The following is a 25,602-nucleotide window of genomic DNA, read 5'->3' on the forward strand; positions in this document are numbered from 1 at the left end:
CAGCCACGTACCACGACGTCGTGGATCACTGTAATACGTGTGCTGCGTATCACGAACACTAAAGGGGATTTTAAGTTATTAGAAAAGATAAACACGATTTTACCTATACTATACTATACTATATTTTACTATAAAGATTTACGATATTTACGAATGATTGTTACGGGACTTTACACGGTTTCCAGGAGGCCGTCGACGGTTTACAGCCGGACACCGAACTGGAACAACAAGGAGCGAAAGGGCTCGGCGGTGCTACTAGATGCCTTGGTCATCAACAAGAGCCAATCGGCTGCGGTGGTCATGTCGGATACGGGTCAAGTAGCTACAATTGTCGTCCAACAGCCATCGCTCTCTGCCAACTCACCCGAGCAGGGGCACGAAGGGTGCCAGACAGCGCCCGTCGAACTTCCGATTGATTTTAATCGGTGGCCGGACTTCGCCAACAGCATAAGTTCGCAACAGTATCACGATTTTCAGATGAAGTGAGTTGTGTCAATGTACTATTTTAAGCATGCAATATTTCAAATTAGGTTTTGCATTCCGGTATTTCGGACTTTTTGACAGTCGATATAATTACATTTTATTAACGGGCATATGTGTAAATTTTTCCCAATGATTGGATATCACAATCCTAAATTGTGCTCGACAACAAATAATTATTTCAATTTTTTTTTATCCATATAATATTAGAAATTATTTCGTTATATCAAGTGAAATGCTAACTTTTATACTTTAAGGTTGTATACCGTGCAATATGATGAGTTTTTTTTGCCACAATCTTCTCACTGCCTGAAAAATATTATTGAGAATGTAATTCTTTACAACTGTTCATTATTACTGAGACGTGAAATTAATAAAGCTAGTCTTGATCAAGTGAATTTCAAATTTTTGCTTAACAATTAATTATTATTTTATAACGCCAAGTATTGGCTATAATTTTTAATACAAATGATATATTAGTGATTACTATAATATCTGTAGATAAATATGCGAAAAATCGTGCATTTATAAATTGATATTAGGAGGTCAGTAATTAAATGTGCATTAAGAGACAAACATAAATAAAGAACAGAGTTATTACTTATTAAAGAAACTTGAAATTTTACTTTATTCAGGTAACTATCTCGTATCATGGAACCTTTTAATATTTTATTGATGGATTATAAAAATTAATTGGAAATTGATATCGGCCGACTGTGCCGTATTTTATGTCGAAACAATTTGTATAAATAATAAACCATTCAAATAGGAATAATACAATATTTAAAAATGACTGTATGTTTTTTTTAAGGAATGTTTAGTGTTTTTAATACTTATTTTCTTATGAAAAATTTAAGTGAAAACGAATTATCTCACTATAATTTATATAGTCATACATACATTATTTATATACTATAAAATATATTATTTATTTATTATGATTTTCAATTATTATTAAATATCTATAATTTATTTTTATGCTAGAACAAATAATATTAAAACAAATAACACAATATTTGACTTCTCCGGGACTTCAATGTATTTACTGAATTTTCAATTCTAAAGTAAATAAATCACTACCCTTTCCTCCCAATGAATCCTCAAAACTTCAAAAAAAAAAGTCTGTGAACAAAATATAATACTACAAAAATATTAACTATTGATTTTTCTTGGTATTAATATTAAACAAATATGTCTTTCTGATATCAAATTTAGTTAATTCAATTCAAATAAAACAACATATTGACTTAATTCATGAATTTTTTCAACTTACTTAATAAGGTTACAGAAAATGGCATTTTATTAAAAAAAAATTTAAAAATGTTTTACTTATTCTAGTTGAATTCAATGACAATAACTCTGATTAGTTAAAATCGTTATAAAATAAAAGATTTATAAGTATTCCTAAAATATAACAAATAACATAAAAATATAAATTCTTACTAAATTTTTGATAGAAAATTATAAAATTATAAAATTTAATAGTTAACAATATAAAACACTTAGAATATCTGTAACTTTTTTATTCTATTAGTTGAATTTAAGATTTTGGGATATACATTTATTTATTTTTTAAACCTAAATCTTCACTTCCTAGCATGTTTGTGTCTACAGGTTAAAAAATGTATTTTATTTTATAAATGTGATAGAGTTCAGAGTTTAGAAACTAAAAAACCTTTTGACCATTTTACTGAAATGTTCCTTCATTTTCACTTTTTATTATCGTTTTTTCGTTTAAGATTGTAAAAGTTATTGTTGCTCATTAAAGTGTGTAAGTTTTATTGGTTTTAAAATCTCATTCTGTGATGTATTAGATTGTAAGACTTAATTTCATCAAAAACTTTTATTCGTGTTCTTGTATTGTATATCTGATTTTTAAAAAAAAATTTACATTTTTTTCTTATAGAAAAATAAACAATATATTCTTCTGATAAATATTAATGTATGTAATAAAACCATATTTCATAATATAATGAACTGTGTTTAGATATATCAGCAAAAACTATAAAGTTATTAGATTTTAATGATTTCTATCTCACAATATTGTAAGATATAAAAATTTTAATTTGCACATTTTTTGAACGTCATATTATTTCAAAAACTTCTCAAACAAAATATGAGATGGTTATATTTTATTATTCATTTTATTTTTTATTTATTTATTAAAATTCTAATATGTTTTAATATTAATATTTATTTTTCTGTAACTATTAAAATGGTTTGATAAGATCTATCTCCTTTTCAGTCAATATAGATTTCATCTATGTTTTATAATTTCTAATATACAAAGTATATAAACGCCAATCAGTATTAAAATATAACCTGGCGAAACAGAATTTATCAATTTTAGTAGAAATATTGTTTAAGTAATTATGGTTGAACCAGTAAGTTATTGATCATAAATTTAAAATTATATGTTTAATATTTGTATGAAAATAATTCTAAGTTATAAGAATATAATTTTTAAAAACAAAATATATTTAATAACAAATACCAAGAAATATAATATTAATGATATTAAATTTTGATAATGAAAATTTGGTTGAAAAATCCATCAATTATTTTGCCGTCAAGTAAATATACTTTGAAAACATAGTTAGTTTTAATAATGATTTTAAAAAAATGAATACAAACTTAGCAATTTTTTTAAAGGAAATACTCCCTATAAAACTTTCTTCAAAATTAATCCAAGAAATCTAAAAAATTATTTGTATAACATAGTGTTATATTATATAAATTTATGGTAGATTAGTTACTAATTAAAATTGAAAACCAGGATGGTCTAATATTTTATTAACTTTAATAAATTTATGATACTTATAATTTGAATATTGGATACAATGGATCCACTAGTTGGCTATATTTATATAAATTATTTTGAAAATAATTAAATAATATTGAAATACATTTATTGTTCAATAAAACATATTAAATTATTCAAAAATCTTAATGACTTAGTGCTATAACTGCACTTGATAATATTTTTTAATATTTTTGAAATGGTACAATGCAGTTTATAATATATTTGACTGAAACACGAATTTACATACCATATTATATATTTGACTTGAAAAATATACGATTTAAGTTTGAGCATTCTTTTTATAAAAAAAAAAAAGTATTTACTAAAAAAGTGCTCAATAAGAAAAAAGAATATGATTGTTATACCAACAACCGCATTATTTGTATTTTTAAATCAACGGATCTCAGTGAACTCTAAAAAAAAAAATGTATTGAAAATTCTTACTATAATAAATTATAAGGAAAAAAAATATTATACTTTCAGGGTGTACAAAAGGGACATTTTTTAACTTAAAATATAATTTAAATGTTATAAAAATTGTTATTGACGAAATGTACAAAATGCTCGGGAAGTTGACCTATGTTTATGTTTTTAAAAAAACATCGGCTTTGTCATGAACTGTAGTTTTTATAATGTATTTTTTTCCCATCACACTAAACTGTCCATTCATTTAACCTTTTGCGAAGAAAAAAGAGAATCATTAATCAAGCTTTTTTTATGGCCACCGCCCGTAAAAGGACGAAAGACCCGCTTTACCCTGATGTAAAATGAAGGGTTTGCGCATAACCTATATTTACAAGTTTCCATGTCAAATTTAATAATAGCATCATTTTACATGTGTGCATCTAGTTATTCTACTTTTCATTTTTTTTTTATACTGCGTGCATTTTACGATGTGACTTTACAAAACTGAAACTGCAGCTAAGAGCAATGAACTGTTTGGTTTTAATGTTGTATCATGTGCTGCGTAATGATTTACGACTTGGCAAAAAATACGAAATGCCTATAACATTTTTAATGGCAGCATTAGTAAATTTCATAGTAAACACGGGTTTAAAAGTCTCGTATAATTTATTTAATATAAATTTAATACTAAACCAATATATTTTATTGACTTATTATAAATAACACTAAAATATTTATGAAGAGACTTTCGTATATTATTTATATTTCTCCAGAAATCACATCATGCACGTTATATTGTTTTATCAATTAGGCATATTAATATTATGTGTGTGACGTGATACACAAATATTGTGCAATTTTAATCATAAGCAACTAATTATTTTTTGGCTATCATAAATGTTTTTAATTTATATGAAAATTGTTATGACATTTATTATTTATCAACATTTTAATTTTATTAATGTTTTGTATTTTATTTTTTATAAAATACCTATAGTTTTGAACTTTAAGTGGTGTAAATCAACTTTGAATTATTTTTATGATTTTATTATACATATTAAAGTAAGCAGGAGTACATACTGTATGTCTACATGCATTAATATATTTTCCGGTAATGTTAGAATCATATGTCATATGTTATGTTATAAAGTAAATAACCAAATAGGTACATTATATTATTATAATTTATAATAATAAAATAAAGTAGAAAATATGATATCATATTTAAATATATTCAGAATTTATTTTTAGTTCATCGAAGACAAATAGTCTTTACGAATTTACCAAGGGAATCACGTTTCCATGGTTTTATTTATTGAAAACTTCGCGTCTTCGCGTAGTTCACCATCTTATATAATATTATGATGACATTTTTTCGAAGAATATTTTTCAATAAAAAGAACAAACTATTTAAGAAACACGATTTATATTTTATATCACTGAAAATAATATTTTTATATAAATAACTCACAAAAAAAAAAATAATAACAATGGAATTCATATATTATGCATAGGTAGTACTTATTTAGAGATGATGAAATGTGACAATACTAAGTGCAAAACTTACATAACTATTCGACATATTCTTATAATAATGTCTAAAATTGTATGCAAATATTGTAAATACAACTCAATTATAAGTATTAAATGGGTATTTATCTTATTTTATTTTATTTTACGTTTTATTAATTTTTTCTATAAAACCAACTATCGATTACATTATATTATAATATACATAACGTAATGAAAAATCATTTCAAAATTGAGTTCACAATGAAGACTGTAGTGAGTTCTTGAAAACAACACTGCTCTTTTCTCATTTTAAACTGGTATGATAAAACAGTATAAACCTCCCTTTCTCACAATTACATTCATTGGATGGATTGCAAATTCGTTTTATGATCCATAAAATGGCCTTTGTAAAATGTTATATAGAATCATTTTTCTTATTATTGAGTTTTGCGTTGTTAACAGTGTACATTTCAATGTTTGTTTGTTAGCTATTACATAATTGGTTTTACGTTTATAATAATTGTGTAATTTTTTTCACTGATTCACAACGCTAGGATTACATTCATCATCATTAGTATATTAAAAAAATTATATTTTTCTGTCATAAAACAATAAAATAAAAAAATAAAATACAAGCGTTTTTGATAAATATAAATTCAAAAATCACAAATATTTTCTAATATTCCTTATTTCTAGATATTAAATAAAAGATCTGTTTTTTTTAGGGTTTGTAACTTTATTGACAAATAAAAAATAAATATTTTATTTACACTTGAAATATATTTACTTTTTATTCTCAAATATGATAATTAACTTAATTATTTAATAATGAGTAGACGATTTTAAATATTTTTATTTAAAAACAATATGCATGGGAGAGGAATGTTTACAATATAAATTTAATTTAATCTTTATCGTTCTTTGATCTATAGCATGTATGATATAGTATATTAGCAGGAAGGCTAAGTATAATAATTATTGTTGTTGTTATTATTGAGATATAAATAAAACCATTATGTTTGACTCAATATACCCCGAAGCATATTATATTGATTTGAAATTTAATAACAATATTATAATATACTATATATTTTATAATACTATTTCGGTTATTCATTTTGATTGCTTTATGTGAAATACAATATGTTTATGATTTATACAAGTTGCACGCTCTTTTAAAATAAGACATCAAAGTGACATACCATAATAACGTCCACCCAACTATATTAAAAACGTCAGTTTCTGGGCAAAAATATAAATAAATAAATAATAATTTCAAACAAATGACGAAAACCTATGACAGCTTTAAACCAGTAAATATTATATTTTCTATAAATATTATTGGGAAAATCCACTGAGACACTTTCATTTATTATTAATTTACGTGTGCACGTTATTGGATGTGCTTGTCAACACACAAAGATCTAAAATATTCGTGGCAATAGAGACAGCATAATAGGGTAAATTTGAATGAACACGACAACGGCTGCCTTTCTCCAGTCTGTAGGCGTTAAGTTAATGGGTACAGTATATTAAATTAACGAGACTCTGTTAATAAACTAAGACCTATTAACTCATCCTTTGATAACTAACTTATGTAAAATATATTAAACATTAAGAATATCGAAGTATATAGACGAAAGTATATCAATATTTTATTGTTTTGTTATTTTTCGGAAAAAAAGGTATAGGTGCATTAAATTCTAATACGAGGTCAGTTAAATTATAAATATTTAATTTTAAATTAAAAAAAAATACATACCCATACATCAAATAAAAAAAAAAATAGTGGGTCGACAAATGTATATTTTACAGTCAAAAAAACTTAAATCCTCTCATCAGTGGCACTTAGTTCTTTATTATATAAATTAAAAATTATACGTAACAATTTAATAATAAGCAATCAAACATATTGAAAATCAATAAAATATATGACGCTTTCATTTTTTATATTAATGACTCTTCAACACTTGGATGTCTTTCTATAGTGCACATATTTGTATTCTATAGACATGTCTAATGTCCATAGATGATTAATTGCTGCATACAAACGACATACTACATTTATATGAATATATACAACATTTTTTCTAGCAACAAAATATTCATTGTAAATAATCATTCAAAGTTTATCGTATGGGATACTTCACTGTGTTTAATAAAACGGTTGAAAACAAATTTCATTGGTTATTCAATATTTTTAAGGGTTTTTCTTCCCTATTTGGCGTTTTCATGACTACTCGACATTCCCACGGGATTGTGTTGTCAATATGAAACAGCGACGGGGTCATTGCAAAATGTCTAAAGCTATAATCGAAACGAATATAAATCTAGTATATTTGCGCTTTGAAATAGTTGAGACAAATGAAAGAAAGTAGTTTTTCTAACATGTATAGTTATGTCTGGCAAAGTATTGAGTTATCAAACGCAGAATAGAATAATACCTATTATAAAATTTATTATAAACACGCCATACAGTAAAATAATAGTATATAATAATTTGAGCTGTAAAATGTTGATTAAAATAAAATAAAAATACTGATGAAGTATGATATAAATTTAAATACCAGCTTAACTTTTGCAAAAAATGTGATACATTTATACTAAATTTACCTTTCTTCATTAGTTTAAATTTTATTTTTTGAAATCATGAATGTTTGAGCAAATATGAATAATGGCATTATATTATTTTATAATTCACTCGGTTTTTTTTTTTTAATTTTTACAGAATTAATGTTCTAAAAAATAAAAATTATATTTAAAATATTTATATATATATATCATTTTAAATATACGGAATGATTAAATAAGAACATATAGTAAATACATGGTTTTGGTTTCACAACTATTATAAACATGTATGGTATTGTATAATATAATAAACCAAATTCCTATTAACCATCTGTTGATAGATTTTTAATTTATAACATACTTTTAAATATTATATTTAACCAATTACTACAATAGTATATCGTTATTACTTATCATCTGAATGAATAATTGAAATACTATAAAAATCATTTTTAGATTATACAACAATGTGATAAAGCCTAATGGTTTTCCAATGATGATGGGTTTATTTTATATCAAGGTAACATTTTAGAGTACTAATACTCTAAAAGTGTATTCTGTGATATGTATAAAATTGATCGGAAATTAAATTTAAATTGTATTTCATGTATATCAAAATTACTTTTTATTTTATGAGAAAAGCACAAAATTGAAAAAAAAACTGAATTTACGGTATAATAAACCGGTGTATTAATTTTAGCTGCAATAAATATATTTTTGAGATTTAATATTAAAACAATTCTAGTTTTAAAAAGATACACACATACATCCACTGAAATAATGTTTTTTAAATTGAAATTTTAGTGAGATAATATGTATGATAAAGATCTACTACCAATTTTTACCAACTGTATATAAAACTTTTAAAATATCTAATTCAACTTTTAACAGATTGTCATTCTAACATAACAGCATTACAAATACATTTAATTCAAAAAAACATTGAATAATTTTCATTTGTGTAATCATCTGTTAATGTTTATACTAATATTTATAGATTTATGAATTTGTATTAGTTTATGAAAAATATATAAATTATATATCATTATATAACATTATAGTCATTATACTTGACCGCAAATTTACAATAACTATACTAATGATTAACTGGTTTATTTGGCTTTAAATTACAATAAATAATCGTTTGTGGAGAAATTGTAATTTTACTTGAACACATATCTACAATTTCATTAACTCTAATTCAATTTCATAAACTTAAAGCATTTTAATTGTATTTCGTAGGTATGGGAGTCCTCATCATAGTCGATCACAAAGTGTTCGAACGCCTGGCAGCAAAAGCACGGTACAATTGCAATTGGGACCCAACGGTATACCTAAAAACCGTTCCAACCAACTGACCTTGCCACAACAAAGGTCCAGAGTTGCTAGTATGCCAAATACTGGTGTCGAAGAAGAATATTATCGAATCCGTCAGTTTTCAATTTCTGGTAAAGGGATTATCAACCGAGGGGATTCGCTAAAAAGTCGAAGATCAAAATCTAATAACAGTGTTGCATCCAGTAATTCCAGGTAAATTAAATTGAATTCAAATTATACTTAAAATTGTTGATGTCAATACATTAAATAGGCTTATGGAAATATGAAAATTAAACTGTTAATAAATTTGAGATTACAAAAGCCACTATGTTTTTTTTTATTTTATGAATTTCATTGTTAAACTTATCATATTTACTTATATTGAAATAGGTTCTAATTGCTTATAATTAATAAATTATTTTTTTAATATCATTATTTTAAATAAATTTGTAAATACAAATTTTAATAATAAAATCGTACACTTTTTCAAGATCAGTATAAATAGTAAGAATATTAAATTTTTTATAATTTTAATAGGTACGTTTTAGATAATAAACTGCTAATTCTTGTATGTTAGCATGTAACACATTTATCTTGATTTTTTCAAACTTTTTATTTATCATACTTACTTTTTTAAATCATTACTTTTTTGTTTTTTTTTTATTTTTCATTCATCTTTCTCAAATATATAGACCCAGCCACATTTAATCTGCATCCCCATAGGGCTTTCAAGTTTTCAAATTAATGCAGCTCTTTTTATTTATTTAAATATAACTTGTATTTTATAAGTACGTATTAAAACAGCTAAATATAAAAAATTATAAATATGGATATTCTTCACAACAGTTTATACATTTTTGCTACCCAATTAAAAATTGTATAATTATATGATTTAAATTTATCGTTTGAAACATCAAACAGTATATATATATATTAAAAAATATATTTTATCAATGTCAGATTATCGACATTATAAGCTTTTTACTAAAGAATAATTTATGGATGGTATGCAAACAATTATGCATTACAAATTTACTATAATATAGTTTTACTTAAATAATATTAATGATTAACTTAATATTGCAAGGGAGTAATGTTTAATTTATTTTAAATATGTAATATATTTCTATAACGGAATTCACTTTTTCACAATTTGTACTAAATTTACTTTTTAAATTTTAAATAAATATACATGCAAATTACAAATTGTAAACATTTAATAATAATTTAGTAAAATATTTCTACTAATTAATTAGTAGAACTATTACGAAATATACGTACATTCTAATAAAACTTTTATTTATAAATTATGGCATGGTCAAAAGTTATCTGGCCGTAATTTTATATAGGCATTTGATAACACAAAAACTATTGTTCTTTATTCTTTGTAAATTAATGGCCTCAGCAGAATGTTTATTGCGATTTTATTTTGATTGGGATGCTGTATAATGTAGTGACATCTGCTTTTATTGCACCACAGCTGCGTAACCACATTGTGGTCAAATCACTATTACTCAAAATCTTTGATTTTAGTGTTATGCGTTTGAAATGTTTTTTTTTATTATTAATATTTGATTTAAGTCAATAAACTTAATGTTTTTAGTACATACAATACAAAATAAAATATATTTATTAGTTGTCTAGTTGGTCTTCCATGAAAATATCATAAGATAAATGTCATTTTAATCTTGACTTGGAGGTTATTTCACTTATTTTGAATTGAACAAGTTCTTTGATTTTATTTAATTTACCTTTATTAATTTATTTATCAATGCAGCAGCTTAAACTCTGTTCATTTCATAAGTTAGATTTAGTTAAAAGCTCAATCTCATTATTGTCATAATATATTACAGTAGTGAACATTTTATCTGACGAATTTAACCATGATTTAATAAGAAGAACAAACATTTATAATTGTTTTGTTAATTTGAATTTTCCAAGTTAATATTAAATTTAAGCGTACCTACCCAAAATTATTTTACTTACTCTACAAGCTTGTTTGAAATTTGAATGACATTCGTTGTGTTTTAATAAATATATTAAACCATGTATTTCCTTTATCTGACTAACATAAAATTACAGAACTAATTGATCTGTCATAAATTATTGTGCCGTTCAATAATTTAAATTTTCGATACATTTTTGGAAAACACCTATAATTTTTGTTAAGTAGCCAAAATATGCCAGTGCAACTTATTGTACAAATTATCATTAGATACGACTTGAAAATTTAATAACACTATAGCATAATATATCACTAACTACGGTTAAAATTGCACATATTGACTAGAAGTTAAGCTCATTGGCTAAAATAATAGTACTATAAAACCTATAAAAATCAGACAGATTCAATAATTCAGTTAAATTGGTTTGTAATTAACATAAGTTACCTACGAATATTTATAATTGTATGAGCAGGTTGAAGCACCTATATCATTATGATGTTTTATTTTTATTATATTTTTTCGTAAAAACAAAAACAAATTATAACTATTTTTCTGATATAATTTGGTTCTGTCCGAGTGAATTTATTATAATTGTTACATTTATTTTCCTATGAATAAAATTAACTAATTAAACAATATAAAAAATATTTGAATAAAGTCAACTAAACCTTAAGACTATAGAATGAATAAAGAACATTTAAATATTTTAAAGATTAACTTACATTAAAAAAAAAAAACTTAAAATCTTCTCGTATAGAAACATTGATACTTTAAGTAAACTAAGTTACTCTATCGTTATGCATTTAGTTAATGTTTAATATTTAACTTAATAGTTATAATATTCAAATTTTTAGTGTTGCATTATTTTTAAAAGGCTTATGTTATTATTAATTTAAGCACATAAATTATAAAATCCATAACCATTAAATATTACGTAATATTATTTTTGTAAAATTGTACCATTTTAGTATTTTCAACATAAATAAATAGCTTTGACAGGTGTTGAATAACAAATGCCTTCTCTTTTTCATCTATTTCATATTTCCACAACATAATTGAAAATGCAATACAACAAAATTGCTTTAATTACCATTCGTATGCTTTACGACTTAACTCTTAAGACAGGTGTAATTTAGTACTATTCATTACAATTCTCTCAATGGTGGTTAAAAATTACATTGTCATCTTAGTTGGTAATATATCCAAGGCCAATTTTAATTCAATAATTCATGAGATATTATGTATTTCGTTTTCAATTGTATTTAATTATCTAACATTTCAAGTGATTAAAATATTTTATTAATTACATATATTACATAAAATAAATTTTATCCATGTGCATATATTATGTTATATTATTTAAAATTTATAAACATACACCTAATATATATTATAGATGTATTAAATTTAACGACAGGTTAACTTAAAATAATGCAACTAGACTATTACTGATTAGAAATTAACAAAATATGCTTAAACAATAGAGATCCTTTCTAAAGGATACAAGAAAGTCTAAAAGGATACGTTCATTAATATTAAAATTGTATTGGGTATTTAAGATAAATTCAAGCAATCGCTAATTGTTTAGCTGATTAATTTTGACATTTTTATATAGATCATTTAACATATAAAAAATAAACATAAATAAACATAATAATTTAGAACACTTATGTTAATGTATCAGTTTATATGTAAAGTTGTGTGTGAATCCTCTAGAACAGTAATTTTTAAACTTATTTTCTTTACAGTACAAAAGCATTTGCTACTAAAAATCGTAGTACACTTTAATAAACAGATTTTAATTCCCAAAAATAAGTAAATTTAATTCTGTAATTTTACATTTTTACATTGTATTTTAAACAAACAATAATATTAAACAATTTGGTGAAGTTTTTAACAACATATAATATAGTATATATATATTTTTTTTTTTAATTAGAAAAATAAAAAATAAAGTGTAAGTTGTGCATATAAGTACTTGATAAATAAAGATAAACTTGTGAGTACACGGCATGCAATTCGAACATATTTTTTTTTTTTACATGCAATTCAGATGCAGCTGTAAATATACGATTACTTTTTTTGTTTTTATTTATCAACAAAATTCATAAATATATAAACCGAATAAATTCAATATTTTTTTTATAAAATAAACATATTTTATTTACGTATCCCAGATATTATAATCAAGTTGAAAAAATACAATTAGCAAATTAATTTTAAAAAAAATAAAATGCAATCATTTTAAATTCGATTTTTTTTTTTTTTTATCAAAAAGTAATGTCATTTATATCTGAACAATATTATAAAATTACCTAATAATCTATTCAAAACAAAATATTCTGATTTTAGATTTATCATATTTCCAAAAAAACTTTTCGTCCATTTAAATACATACACCTAACAAATAACAACAAAACATAAACTTTTCAAAATAAATTTCAGTTATTTGTCCCACATGGCCACATTTAATAAACAAATGTCTCGTACAACTATTTAGTATATTTTATTCAAACTTATATATATATATAAGTCGTGTACAATCACACATAAAATTATAATTCGTATTGGTACAATGTTTTCATACATAATCATGATAATATATAACTAGTTAAAAGTAAAATAATGAGCTACATGCATATGTACACTGTACAATGATGTATCTAAATTAAACATAGGAAAAACCTTTCTGTTTTCACAATAATATTTCATTTTGAATGAGATTAATATGAATTAAAACATTAAAATAAAAATGTGCATAAAAAAAAATAATTATATAAAATGTTTTTACTTTTTTTATTTAAATTTAGAATTTATATAATTTTTAAATATATATTTTATTTTTAAATAAGTATAAATTATGTTTAAATGTTGTTAAAATAAGATAAAATAAATAAAATAAATAATAAATCATTCTTATTAAACAAAAATTTTATTTCTGTATTTATTTTTAATTTTGTTCTAAAAATCAATTTAATTTTTTTATCATATAATATGAATTTTATATTTTATTAAAAAAAAAAATCTAAATTATCTTGATGGTAGTATAAGACATAATAAATTACAACCAAAGTTTTTGTCTAAATTTTATTCTAACATTTGACTTAATATTATTAAAAGACTTATTTAAAACACACAAACATTTAGAAATCAAAATCAAAAATTCATTATTTTTCGTTTAAAAATCATAATTTCAGTTATTACATTTAAGCGATATCGTTTAAGTAAAATTATATACTGGATCAATACTTAAGCTACCTAATTTCTTAAAAAGAAATCAAACAATTATTTTTTACTTCTACTATTTCGTTTATAGCTGTTTTAGTGAAAAGTAATTACTCCACGAAATTGCAACCACTGTAAAAAGAAACTCTGAGATAATTTGACATCACCAATTGTATTAAATTCAGATATGATACTACCACGGATTATATTTGGACACGCATTACTATCTAGACATTTATTTGCTCATAACAGTCACAAACTAAATAAAGTATTACGAAATTGAACGAAACCTATAATATATATTTATATATATATTTAAGACAACTGACCACTTATTTTTATTAAATTGATAATGTGATTTCATACTTTTGATGAATAGTTATAGTTATTTCTGTCACACAATAATATTATTATTAAACAACTGAGTCTCTTATACCCAGCAGCCATTGTATGCATTGTTAAAGACATTTATATACTTAATTACAACACAAATTATATGTGTTACTATTATTTTTTGAACTTCTAATTTTTTATAAATAACAATTTATTATTTAATAAAGATTTTTAATTCCTCATTTCAAATTTATAATAATATTAGTGTATTTTAAATATTCACTTAATCGTTTTCATTGAAAACTTAAGGCTTTGTCCCCCATAACAAGATAAAAATAATAGTGTCTGGTTTTTCAGCACCGAACACTTGACAACTTCCAACTACACGGTAATCGGCGTAGGCTGTGGTGGTCCTGGAGGCGGTGGTGGTGGTGGTGGTGGTGGCGGCGGAGGCTCCTACCCGGGATCGGCGAGAACTAGTGCCGGCACGTCATTGGCGTCTTCCAGAGAGTCCAGTTGCGCCAGTTGTCCAGGCATTACCCAGCCGTTTCGCATAGCCATGTTGGGAGCTACGGGCGTGGGCAAGACATCGTTAGTGTGTCAGTTCATGACATCCGAGTCACTGCACATTTACGACGCTTCAATAGGTGAGTGCATTCTCATCAATTTTAGTCCGTATGTACTGTACGAATAGGTGGGTTACTGGTCTGGAAGAATTTTTCAGATATGATACTCGACGTAAAACTTGTCCCGGACGACGTTGATAGGAACCATTATGTTAAATACGTTTTTAGAGCAATTGGCTGTATTTACTTACTAACATAAACATTAATATTATGTATACTACCAGAGTACTATTGAGAAAAGAAACATTTTTTTTTATTATTCAATTATACATACGGTTAGTAAGAAAAAAAGAGTAGATAATTATCCAGTAGTTTATTTATCTCTTTTATGCCTATAATACCTTTTACCATTTCTACGCTGAGTATAAAGGTAATCTGACTACCTACTCGTTTTATACACAATAAATTATAATCGATTATTGATACTGGTATATTGACTTTCGTCTGATAATGATACGTGAAAGGTTTATTTTGTCATGAAAATTATTATCGTTTTTCTTTGATAAACTATAAGCACAAAATTATCATTGATCTATTTAAGTACTATCTGTAAAAGTATGATAACACTTACCATAGTCACTAGTGGCTGTATAAAATATTGTTTATTATTTAAATAATAATAAATCTTCACTTCGATACCTACTTAAAAATTAGAATACTGTTGTAAGTACTTCAATAAAACACTATTTATTAAACTCTATTCGTGATTATTTATTATTATCAACTTCAATCAAATCGATTTAACAAACATTTAAAATATTTTAATTATATATTCGTGAAATGTTTAGTTTACAATGTGTCAAATCAACTTATAAAAAAAAAAACGTATATTTTTAATTTTAATAAGTTTGATATTATAATAATATTCAAGATATTTAACTGTAATATTGGAAATGATACATATTAACCGATGTATAAATATACTTTAACAGGGGCAAACGATAATTTATTGTAAGTAATTTAATAGTATTCCATATAATGGTAGATGGCATTTTGACATCACGATTAAAAACTTCTTATGTCAAGCATAAAATAAAATGGTTTAATGTTAGTTTATCTATTGAGCGCTATTATTTCGACTAAAAAGATTTATTATTTATTTTATTCTTTATTTCTATACAAATTAAATATAACTACTTGTGTATAGTATTTGTCAAAGTTAAAAAATTATAGGTCTTTCAGTTATATAATGACATTAAAACATATAAACTTATTTTTAGTTAAAAGTTTAACACCTTCTATTTTTAAACAAAATTTTAAATGACAAAAAAAATAAACAAACAAACAATTTCACTTTTTGTATTACCAAAATTACAGTATTTCTAAATTAGTAGATTATAATAATCAATCTAAGAAATCTTGGGCAGTATTAAATCCTAAAATTTATAATTTTTAAATATTATTTTAAAATATTTAAAAATAGTAAAACAGTACTTTAAACTACTTCTTTTAAATGATTTTAAGCAAAACTATTATCTGATAAATTCATTAAAAAAATAAAGTTGTATTTCATTGTTCATTATATTTTAATCTAACATACTTACTCTAATAAAGCATAAAATTCACACAAAAAACGTAAACTTAAATTTATCTAATAATTTTATTTTAGGTTATGTAAGATGAAACAATAACGTATTGATTTAAAAATATAATGTAATTTTTTATCTCATAACAAATTAAATTAAATTTGTACTTTGGGAATCAAAAATAAAATTCACAGTACTTACTTTTCAAATAAATCATAAAACTAAAAATTAAAACCTAGAAAAATGACAATAATTAATATATTAATATTTGTAAATAATTTTTTTCTGAGTTATAATGATTGAACATATAACAATATATAATATTTCATGCTATATAAATCTAAATTATTGTTAATTTTGCTTTATTATTTCCCCACATAAGTTAAAAAGATATATAATTTTACCATTTTTATCTTACCTATATTGCATACATTAAAACAATTAGTATACACAACAACCATATAATATAGACTTTGAATAAAATCTATTTACATATATCATACACGTTTAAAAAAAAATCTTTAATGCATTTTATCTTTAGTGCAACATATATTGTACAGCTGTATATTAAAAATTACTAAGATAATCTAAAATAAATATTTTCAACACTTGAAATATTTAACCTACCATAAAATATAGAATACAAGTTAACTTAAAATTAAAAATATTGTATTCAATTTAAAAAAATAAGTATTTAAAACTAATAACTATTAATTGCTATTAAATTTGAAAATGTTTAAACGTTAAAAACAAAGTATTTGGTTCTTTTTAAACTTAAATTAATGTTTTTTTTTTTTTAAATATAAATGTCAGAGCATTTAAAGATAATAAGTAAAATGTGTGTTTTTATCCTAAGACACTGTCTATTTACAAGGTTATACTATATACTGTATATTATATTTTTTTCTTATTTTTAAAAAAAATTTGTATTTAATTATAATATTTAAATTTTATATGTTTAGATTATTGAAAAAATTGTATTCTTTATAATTTCTACTTTTTGAAAACAACTATTATGTTTTTTTTTATAATCATTTTAGTATTATTTAATGTACTTTGTTTAGTTTCTACTCTGTTATTCACTAGTTCAAGAAACTTTAAAGTTGCATGTTACCTTGATTATAATTATAATTGAATTCCTAACAGAACATTTAAAAATAGATACAATCTATCAATATAATTGACTTTTTTTATTAATGTTTCAATATTTTTTCTTGGTATTTTAATTATTCAGAACATTTTTTTTTACATTAAAAGTTTTTAATTTCAAAGCTATAATGCACGATAATACTATTATTTATGTGGCCAAAATTTAAATTAATTTTTTATTTCTTTAATATTTAAATTATTATTGAGTAAATAAATGTATTTGACTATTATATGGTATTTAAATATTTTAAATTATAATTAGGTATTAGCTATATTAATCAGTGAACTGTTTATTTTATTTTCTAAGTAATGGAAAGAAACAATATTCTCTTAAACTTCAACAAGTAAAAATATATTTTTCACGCATAATATTTACTATATTATTACTAATTTGAGAAACAAAAACGTAAAAGATCCTGACAAAAATGATTGAACTAAATAAAACCAAACGTAAGAATGGTTAATAAATCTAAGAAATTATAAGTCTTCATATACCGGCAAAGCTGGATAAGTTTAGTTGAAGCTGACAAGAGTCTCAAAAGCATGAATAGCAATAATAAATACTCTTAATCTTGAGCATACTATATACTGTGAAGAAAAACATCATCTTATATGTAGTATACGAAAATCTATACTGAAGTTTTATCGTAGAACAAGTTTATTATTATTCTATAAAATTGATCTAATTAAAGTTGAAGCATATATTCGAGACCTTAATGAATAAAAGTTTCTATAATCAAACAGCTGATTAATAAAATTGAACAAATGTAATTATTTGTGCTATTCTATGTACTTATGAACTTTTATACGAATTGAACTTTTCCTGTTGTTAATAACTTGTTAAGCTCTAGTACATTTAATACGATAACATTTTTGATTGGTTTTATAACCACATTCTTATGATTTATGGGAATCTATTATTGTCAGCCCGTCCCTAATATCTCTACAGATTATAGCATATTATGGAAAACTAGTGTGAAGATTGTTTATAGATGAGAATAGGTTTTAAATTTTGTTGCGATTAGTTCACTAAAATTTAAACACTTGTCATTATTGATAAAGAAAAAAAATAATTTAAACTATTATTATTGTTCAGATTTAAAACACTCTTAAGTAAGGATGCTAAAAGTGTTTTATTACTTTTACCCATAATAAGGTCAGCCATTAATAAAGGTCCTAAAGAGAAACAGAGATGTTATAGATAAGGTTTTTTTTTATGAGCAACTTAGTAAGCCTAATGCTCACCAATTTTTATAAATCCTAACTGAAGAATGACACGCAAAGTTACATGGATAATCATCCACTCATCCATCTATGTACTACGCCCATATTCGATAAACATTCCATTATACATTTCAAGGATTATATGCTTTCAACCCAAGCCACTCCATCACAGACGATCTTTTAAAAGTTAAAAAGCGTGTCCATGTTATTAGCTTTTCAAAATATATTTATATACATATGTTTATGGTTCAAAATATTGAATAACAGTATTATGTATACCTTATTATAACTAAATATATATATATGTTTATACAATCACACACATACCAATGCATATTGATTTTTATTTTTAACCCAAAACTAAAAGTCAATTAATTCTTGTATTAAATCTACTATCTATACACATATTTTAGATTGTATTATTGTTTTACGATTTTATTGACATTCGCTTCAATTATCACGTTAACATCAATAATTACAAACACAAAATGTGTATATTATAATATAATATAGAATAATCCTTTTAAGTGTTAAAGGTAAAATCTAGTTTTTTCTAAAAGTTTTAATGTATTTAGAAATATATTTTTTAAATAAATTGAAATTGAAAATAAAATGGAAATGTTTATGCAAAACTAGTTTTCGACAAATTAACCTATTGACTCAAAAGTTTAAAAGTATTTATTTTTTTTTTTTTTATACTGAAATATTATTGTGTGAATTAAATTAAGTTAAATAATTCGGACATTTTTCAAAAATATTTTTATAATATTAATAAATATAAATAAAAAATATACTTAGTACTACAGTTTAACAAAATGTCTTAACTCAAAATCATGTTTATGTGATTTTTATGAGTATGTCAGAAATATATTATTGTTTTTTAATGAGAATGTTTACTCAAAACCAGTTTTTGATTAAATTTATATTATCTTTTTGATACATTTTTAAAATACTTTAAAACAAATAACCGTAGATACTTTAAAAATATTTATATTAGCATCTTATATGCATAATACAATTTATTCTCACGCTTTCTAATTTATTTCTAAATATTTGTCTTTTAATTATTGCTAGAGTTGTAGATAAAAAATATTTTTGCTCGGTCAAAAATCTCAAATATTTAACACAAAGTTCCTCATAAGTAGTTTATATTTAAATCAAAATATCTAAAAATTAAACGTATTTGATCAGTTTTGTAGACATTTTAAATTCAAATTTAAATTAAATTCGATATTTAAGCGAAGAATACATTGGTTTTATTTTTATATTATTATATTTTATATACCTACTATTATATGATATTTTTGAAAAAATTAGATACATTTTATGCAATTACCTATTTTTATAGTTTATATGATATTATAATAAATTACTTTAGTAATTAATAGCAATTTATGTGAATGATGATTTATTGACGGTTTATGTCCGCTTAAGATCATAGTTTGTGTACAGTGATTTATCATTGAAATCAAATTCCGCACCGTACATTATGGTACTCAACTCGATTGTAAGGTACAGTTATTTACTACTGACTACTGTACAACAGAATGGTTATTTAAGTTTTATCATTATAACAGTTAATTTTTCAATTTTAAAACAACTGCGTGCATTTTTAATTTCTTAGCAAGATATTTTTTAAAGTGTTTTAATACACAAAAATAGATATTCCAAAAAATTATTAGTTATAAATATTTTAGTTGGAAATTATTAAAGTAGAAGATAGTTTTCTGGATATACCGCTTTTTTTAATTTATCTAAGCTACGAATACTTATAATTAAATAATTATTTTTTATACATTGTAATTTATTAAAATATATTCTGATTAGAAATTTGTATCCAATTAAAAATGTGTGTTTTTGTTATAAAAATAAATTACTTAAAAAATGATGATATAAATATAATTTAAGATTTTTAAAATGACATCGAAATGTTCACAAATATACTTCATAAACCTTAAAAGTTTTAAACGAAGTTTATATTTATCAATTATTATGCTGCATAATTGTGTACAATATTTATATATTAAAAATATGTTTAAATTTTAAATAAGAAAATTGATATTATTAATTTAAATGAAAAATAATAATTTACGTGTGGGCTTATTATGATGGTGTAATAAACAAAGTAACAGATAAGATAAAATTAATCTGTTACAAAAAAAAAAAATAAAATAAGATTTCTGTGTGTATGATTTATTTTTTAAATAACTCAGAAACCTTAAGGTGGTGTCTTCCGAACAAAGTATCTAGGTAGTTTATCTGATTTATTAGCGGCATATTTAAACAGAAGTCAGTGTTTGTGTATCTCGGATATGTGTATATTTTAAAAACAAAACAACCACAAATCATCTCCCTCTCGAACAGTAAAAATACCCGTAGTTGTCATTTAACACTTTCCGAGATAGAAAGTAATTTTTACATACTAATGTTCGAGCTATTTAAATAAGAACATAATATACACGTATATTATGTATTTCTTTTTCAGTCTATTAATATTCATTTAGTATGATAATTTCAAGAAAAATGCATTATATTATTTATATTTTTTTGGTTTCTATTTATAGACTTAGGTATATTAAATATATAGCGAAAAATAAAATTCTTTATAAAACTAAGCACTTACAAGAGTATACACCTAATACAGTATATTAAATAAAATAAGTTCTATTTAAAAAAAAAAATAATCTAATTTTCTAACCAAGATACATAGGATCAAATGATAAATATTTACAAGATGCAAACAACTTTCAGAATTATTATTTTAGCATTATATTATATTTTAGTTTAAGCCATACTCGAATAGATAGTACTTAAATAGGTATCAGCCATAAATTTACATACTTATACAAGATAAAATAATGATAAATATTCAATAAAAATAGTATTCAGTATTTTAAAACCTGAAATCGCATTTATTTTAAGCTATGTGTAAGCTATTTATTTATTGATTTATCTTTAAAAAATCAAAGTACGTAGGTATTATTACATTAAAATTACGCATAACAATCACTATCAAATAACATTAATATTAATTAAACAACATAACTAATTTTTAAATAAAACATCAAAACAATTATTAATAAATAATAATCCATATAATAGATGTTTTTAATAAAGTTCGATGATTAAAAATTCTTCTTGAAATGTATAACTAATAATTATCTATTTTTTTTTTTAATACACATACAAATTTTATCGTTCTTAAAAAAACTTGTTTGTGCATAAAAAAATATTGCTCAATTAACAGGTAATAACTTATTATCTGGAAACCAAAATCTTATCTTATTTCTATAATTTAAAATGTAACTTTTCCTAATAAAATTTATTGTTTTCACTTAAAACAAAATAAATGATTTATTGGAAATTTGTATTACCTGTCTAGTGACCGTTGCATTTTGCAAATATAAATATAATTTTAGTACTAATTTTTTAATTGATATATTTTATAAGTACTATAAAATTACGATGGAGTAACATAACTTATAATTTAAAATATTGTATACCAGGTGATTAATTTATAGTATAATGCTCGTTCAAACAAAACTATAAATGTGTTTTTGAATATAATTTTGATTCATTACAAAACAACATCTTTAAAAAATTAACTTTGTTTTTAATCCTTTTATCATAAATGTATTTTACATTTTTACTTTTTTGAATGACCTTATATTACCTTATATTATGAAACGGAATATTATTCGGAATATTTTGATCTATAAAATTAAAATTCGGTTGGTGTAGTTAATTAGTTATAATTTATAATTGTATAATCTGTAATTATTTAAAGTTAAAATAATCGGAGTAATAGTCCAACATTTTTTTACGAAACATAAGCCACTCAAATCGGCTTATCTTAACTAAAAAATGCAAAATACATTATAAAACAAAAAATAAACTATATATTTGTTTTTATCTTCAAAAATATTTTTTTAATACTTAAAGAAATAATGTATCAATAACAATTTTCAAAAACATTAATAGTTTCTAAAATAGTAAGTTTCCTTTGTTAAATGAATAATCTAATATATTTTATTATTTAAAAAAAAAAATTATCTCACTTAAATGATACTAATCAAAGTTCCTCCACTATATTGAGACTTCTTCATTCTGTGAATCATATATTTTTTTTTTACGTTCACTTATCATTCTATTTATTTTAATAGATTGTTTAATAAAAAATATTCAAAATTAGTAGTATAAGAAAAAAAATTACACTAACTTTTAATAACTAATAAATAGCACTTATTTTAATCGTAGATCACATTAAAATTATCATCGATGTTTATAATATGTTTAAATATAATATAGCTACAGCCTATAGAGCTATGATGCTTATATGAAATAATATTTTAAAAAAAATCCAAAGTTCTCGTTAATTTAGAAAATTAGATATCTAAATACAAAATATGAACCAAAAAACTTATTTTAAAATTATATTTTTTACTTATTTGAAATGTTTTAATAAAAATAAACTTGTTTATATTAGTCTTCAAATAAACGAATAGAGAAAAAGTTGTTTAATTCTTATAAATGCGTCACCGATAATTTGTGTATGCGAACAAAGACCAAAAAAATCATATTTATCAGAATATTATTAGGTAATATCTTTCTTGCTGATAAAATTCTAGTTAATAATTTTTTAACCATGCTTCTATGATTTATGATCACCAATTTTATCATTTAAAATCTATTGCACTTTTGGATCCAATAAGATATGAACTTATATTATGGTTGATAATTTTTCAAATATATATAATATATATGAGTGTATAATATTCTTATGAATTATTTCATAGCTATAATATTGAATGGATAGAAAAAAATTAAGTAAAAAATAGAGATAAGCTCTATTCCACGTATAACAATAAAAATACAAATAAACTTTTTTCCTAACATATTTTTTTTGTATGACAAATTAAATAGATATAAAATATCAAATCGTATTACTATTCAAATTAACAAGATATATTCAATTAAAAATCATTTAAATTGAACTAAAACACTTATTAAGTTCTTAGATACTACTAAGGCACACCATTATTTTAAACATTGCTATTATAAATAACTGTCATTAATGATGTTTATATTGATTTTCCGTGATTTTTGGAATTTTCACGGTTGTATTTGAAACTAACCATTATAGCTTAAAGTATATATATTTCAATCATAATACAATGATAAAACAGAAAAATTCAAGAATGTTAAAGTAAATAAAAATTAATAAAAAAAAACTCAATTCAATAATTTGATATAAGTAATTTAAAATTTAATCATCAATAAGTAGGGTGTTTGCTTTTATAATTATATTTTATTTTTATAATATTTTTACAATGCATAAAATTAACGTTTTTATGTTAATTAACATGAATTAATTTGTTCATAAATAGTTAATTATCTTTTATCTCTTTTAGAAGATTTATTACAAAAATTATAATGTTATGGATTTTCTTAAATTAACAACTATGTTATATAAAATGTATTAAAATAAATAAATGGAAATTAAATTTTTTTATAAAATGATTTATTAATTTATGTATCTTAACTATATATAAAAGTCTATATTAAATTAGGTAAGTATAATTAATGTTTATTGATATAGACCTATCAATTGTAATACTATCTAACAAATAAAAATCAGGCAATAGTTTGTTTTTGGAGTGTCTCATATGCACTCCGACCAATAGATTTTGAACAAAAATAATGTTTTAGACATTTTAATATATTTTAATATTAACATTAAAATAAATTTACCAAATCACGTGTGTTAATATATTTTTTTTTCTATTTTAAAATATAAATTGTAAAAAAATGTATGGTTAAATAAATTATCAAAATATATAAACCTAAATTTCTCTCTCTATAATAGATTAGAACGATTGTTACCAAGTTTAGAATAAAAAGTTTATATTATACATTTATAACATTCTCCTGCTAAAGGTTGAGGACGATAGGAATTTTGTAGCTTTGTAAATGTATGCTAAACTGATGACCGTTATGAGATATGTTTTTCTATCATTAGCAATCTCTTTTCGTAAGGACTAAATAAAATCGGTATGTTGTCTAAATGATTTCCAGCCAATCGGATGTTTCAACCATTATGTTACGCTTTGCACATTATTAAATTATATGATACGGTTACGATAAAAAAAATGGCACGCACGCTTACTGATTTTACAAAGGTACACCTAATCGACATAACGTAACCGCACTAACCCTCTAATGGTTCCCTCCCAAAGGACTGGACGATCCATTTACATGCACAGGGTTACCGCATATCTTTTGTACTATTATTGTGTATCTATCTATATAAAAGTGATCATATTTTATGTTCGTACACACGTCACAGGCATATCCTTTTGAAACAATTTAATACCAATATATGGGATATGAATATTTACACTCTACTACACACCATGCACTATTTAATAACGTAAAAATACATCACAGTTACCTATGTGTAAAAAAAAAAAAAATATAAATAAAAC

The 25,602-nt window shown here is 22.8% G+C and overlaps 1 protein-coding gene across 3 annotated transcripts in view; it reads left to right on the forward strand.

Moving 5' to 3' along the window:
- The window catches only part of LOC112595781, a 201,007-nt gene that overhangs the window by 153,152 nt on the left and 22,253 nt on the right, over window positions 1–25,602 (forward strand). For all 3 annotated transcript variants that reach the window (XM_025341108.1, XM_025341110.1, XM_025341109.1), the window contains exons 6-8: window positions 186–482; window positions 9,014–9,301; window positions 14,950–15,239. In XM_025341108.1, coding sequence (XP_025196893.1) covers window positions 186–482; window positions 9,014–9,301; window positions 14,950–15,239 — 875 coding nt within the window. The remainder of the gene's footprint in view (window positions 1–185; window positions 483–9,013; window positions 9,302–14,949; window positions 15,240–25,602) is intronic.

This window comes from Melanaphis sacchari, unplaced genomic scaffold (assembly GCF_002803265.2).
Source record: "Melanaphis sacchari strain LSU unplaced genomic scaffold, SCAv2.0 Contig2_pilon_pilon, whole genome shotgun sequence".
Lineage (NCBI taxonomy): Eukaryota > Metazoa > Arthropoda > Insecta > Hemiptera > Aphididae > Melanaphis > Melanaphis sacchari.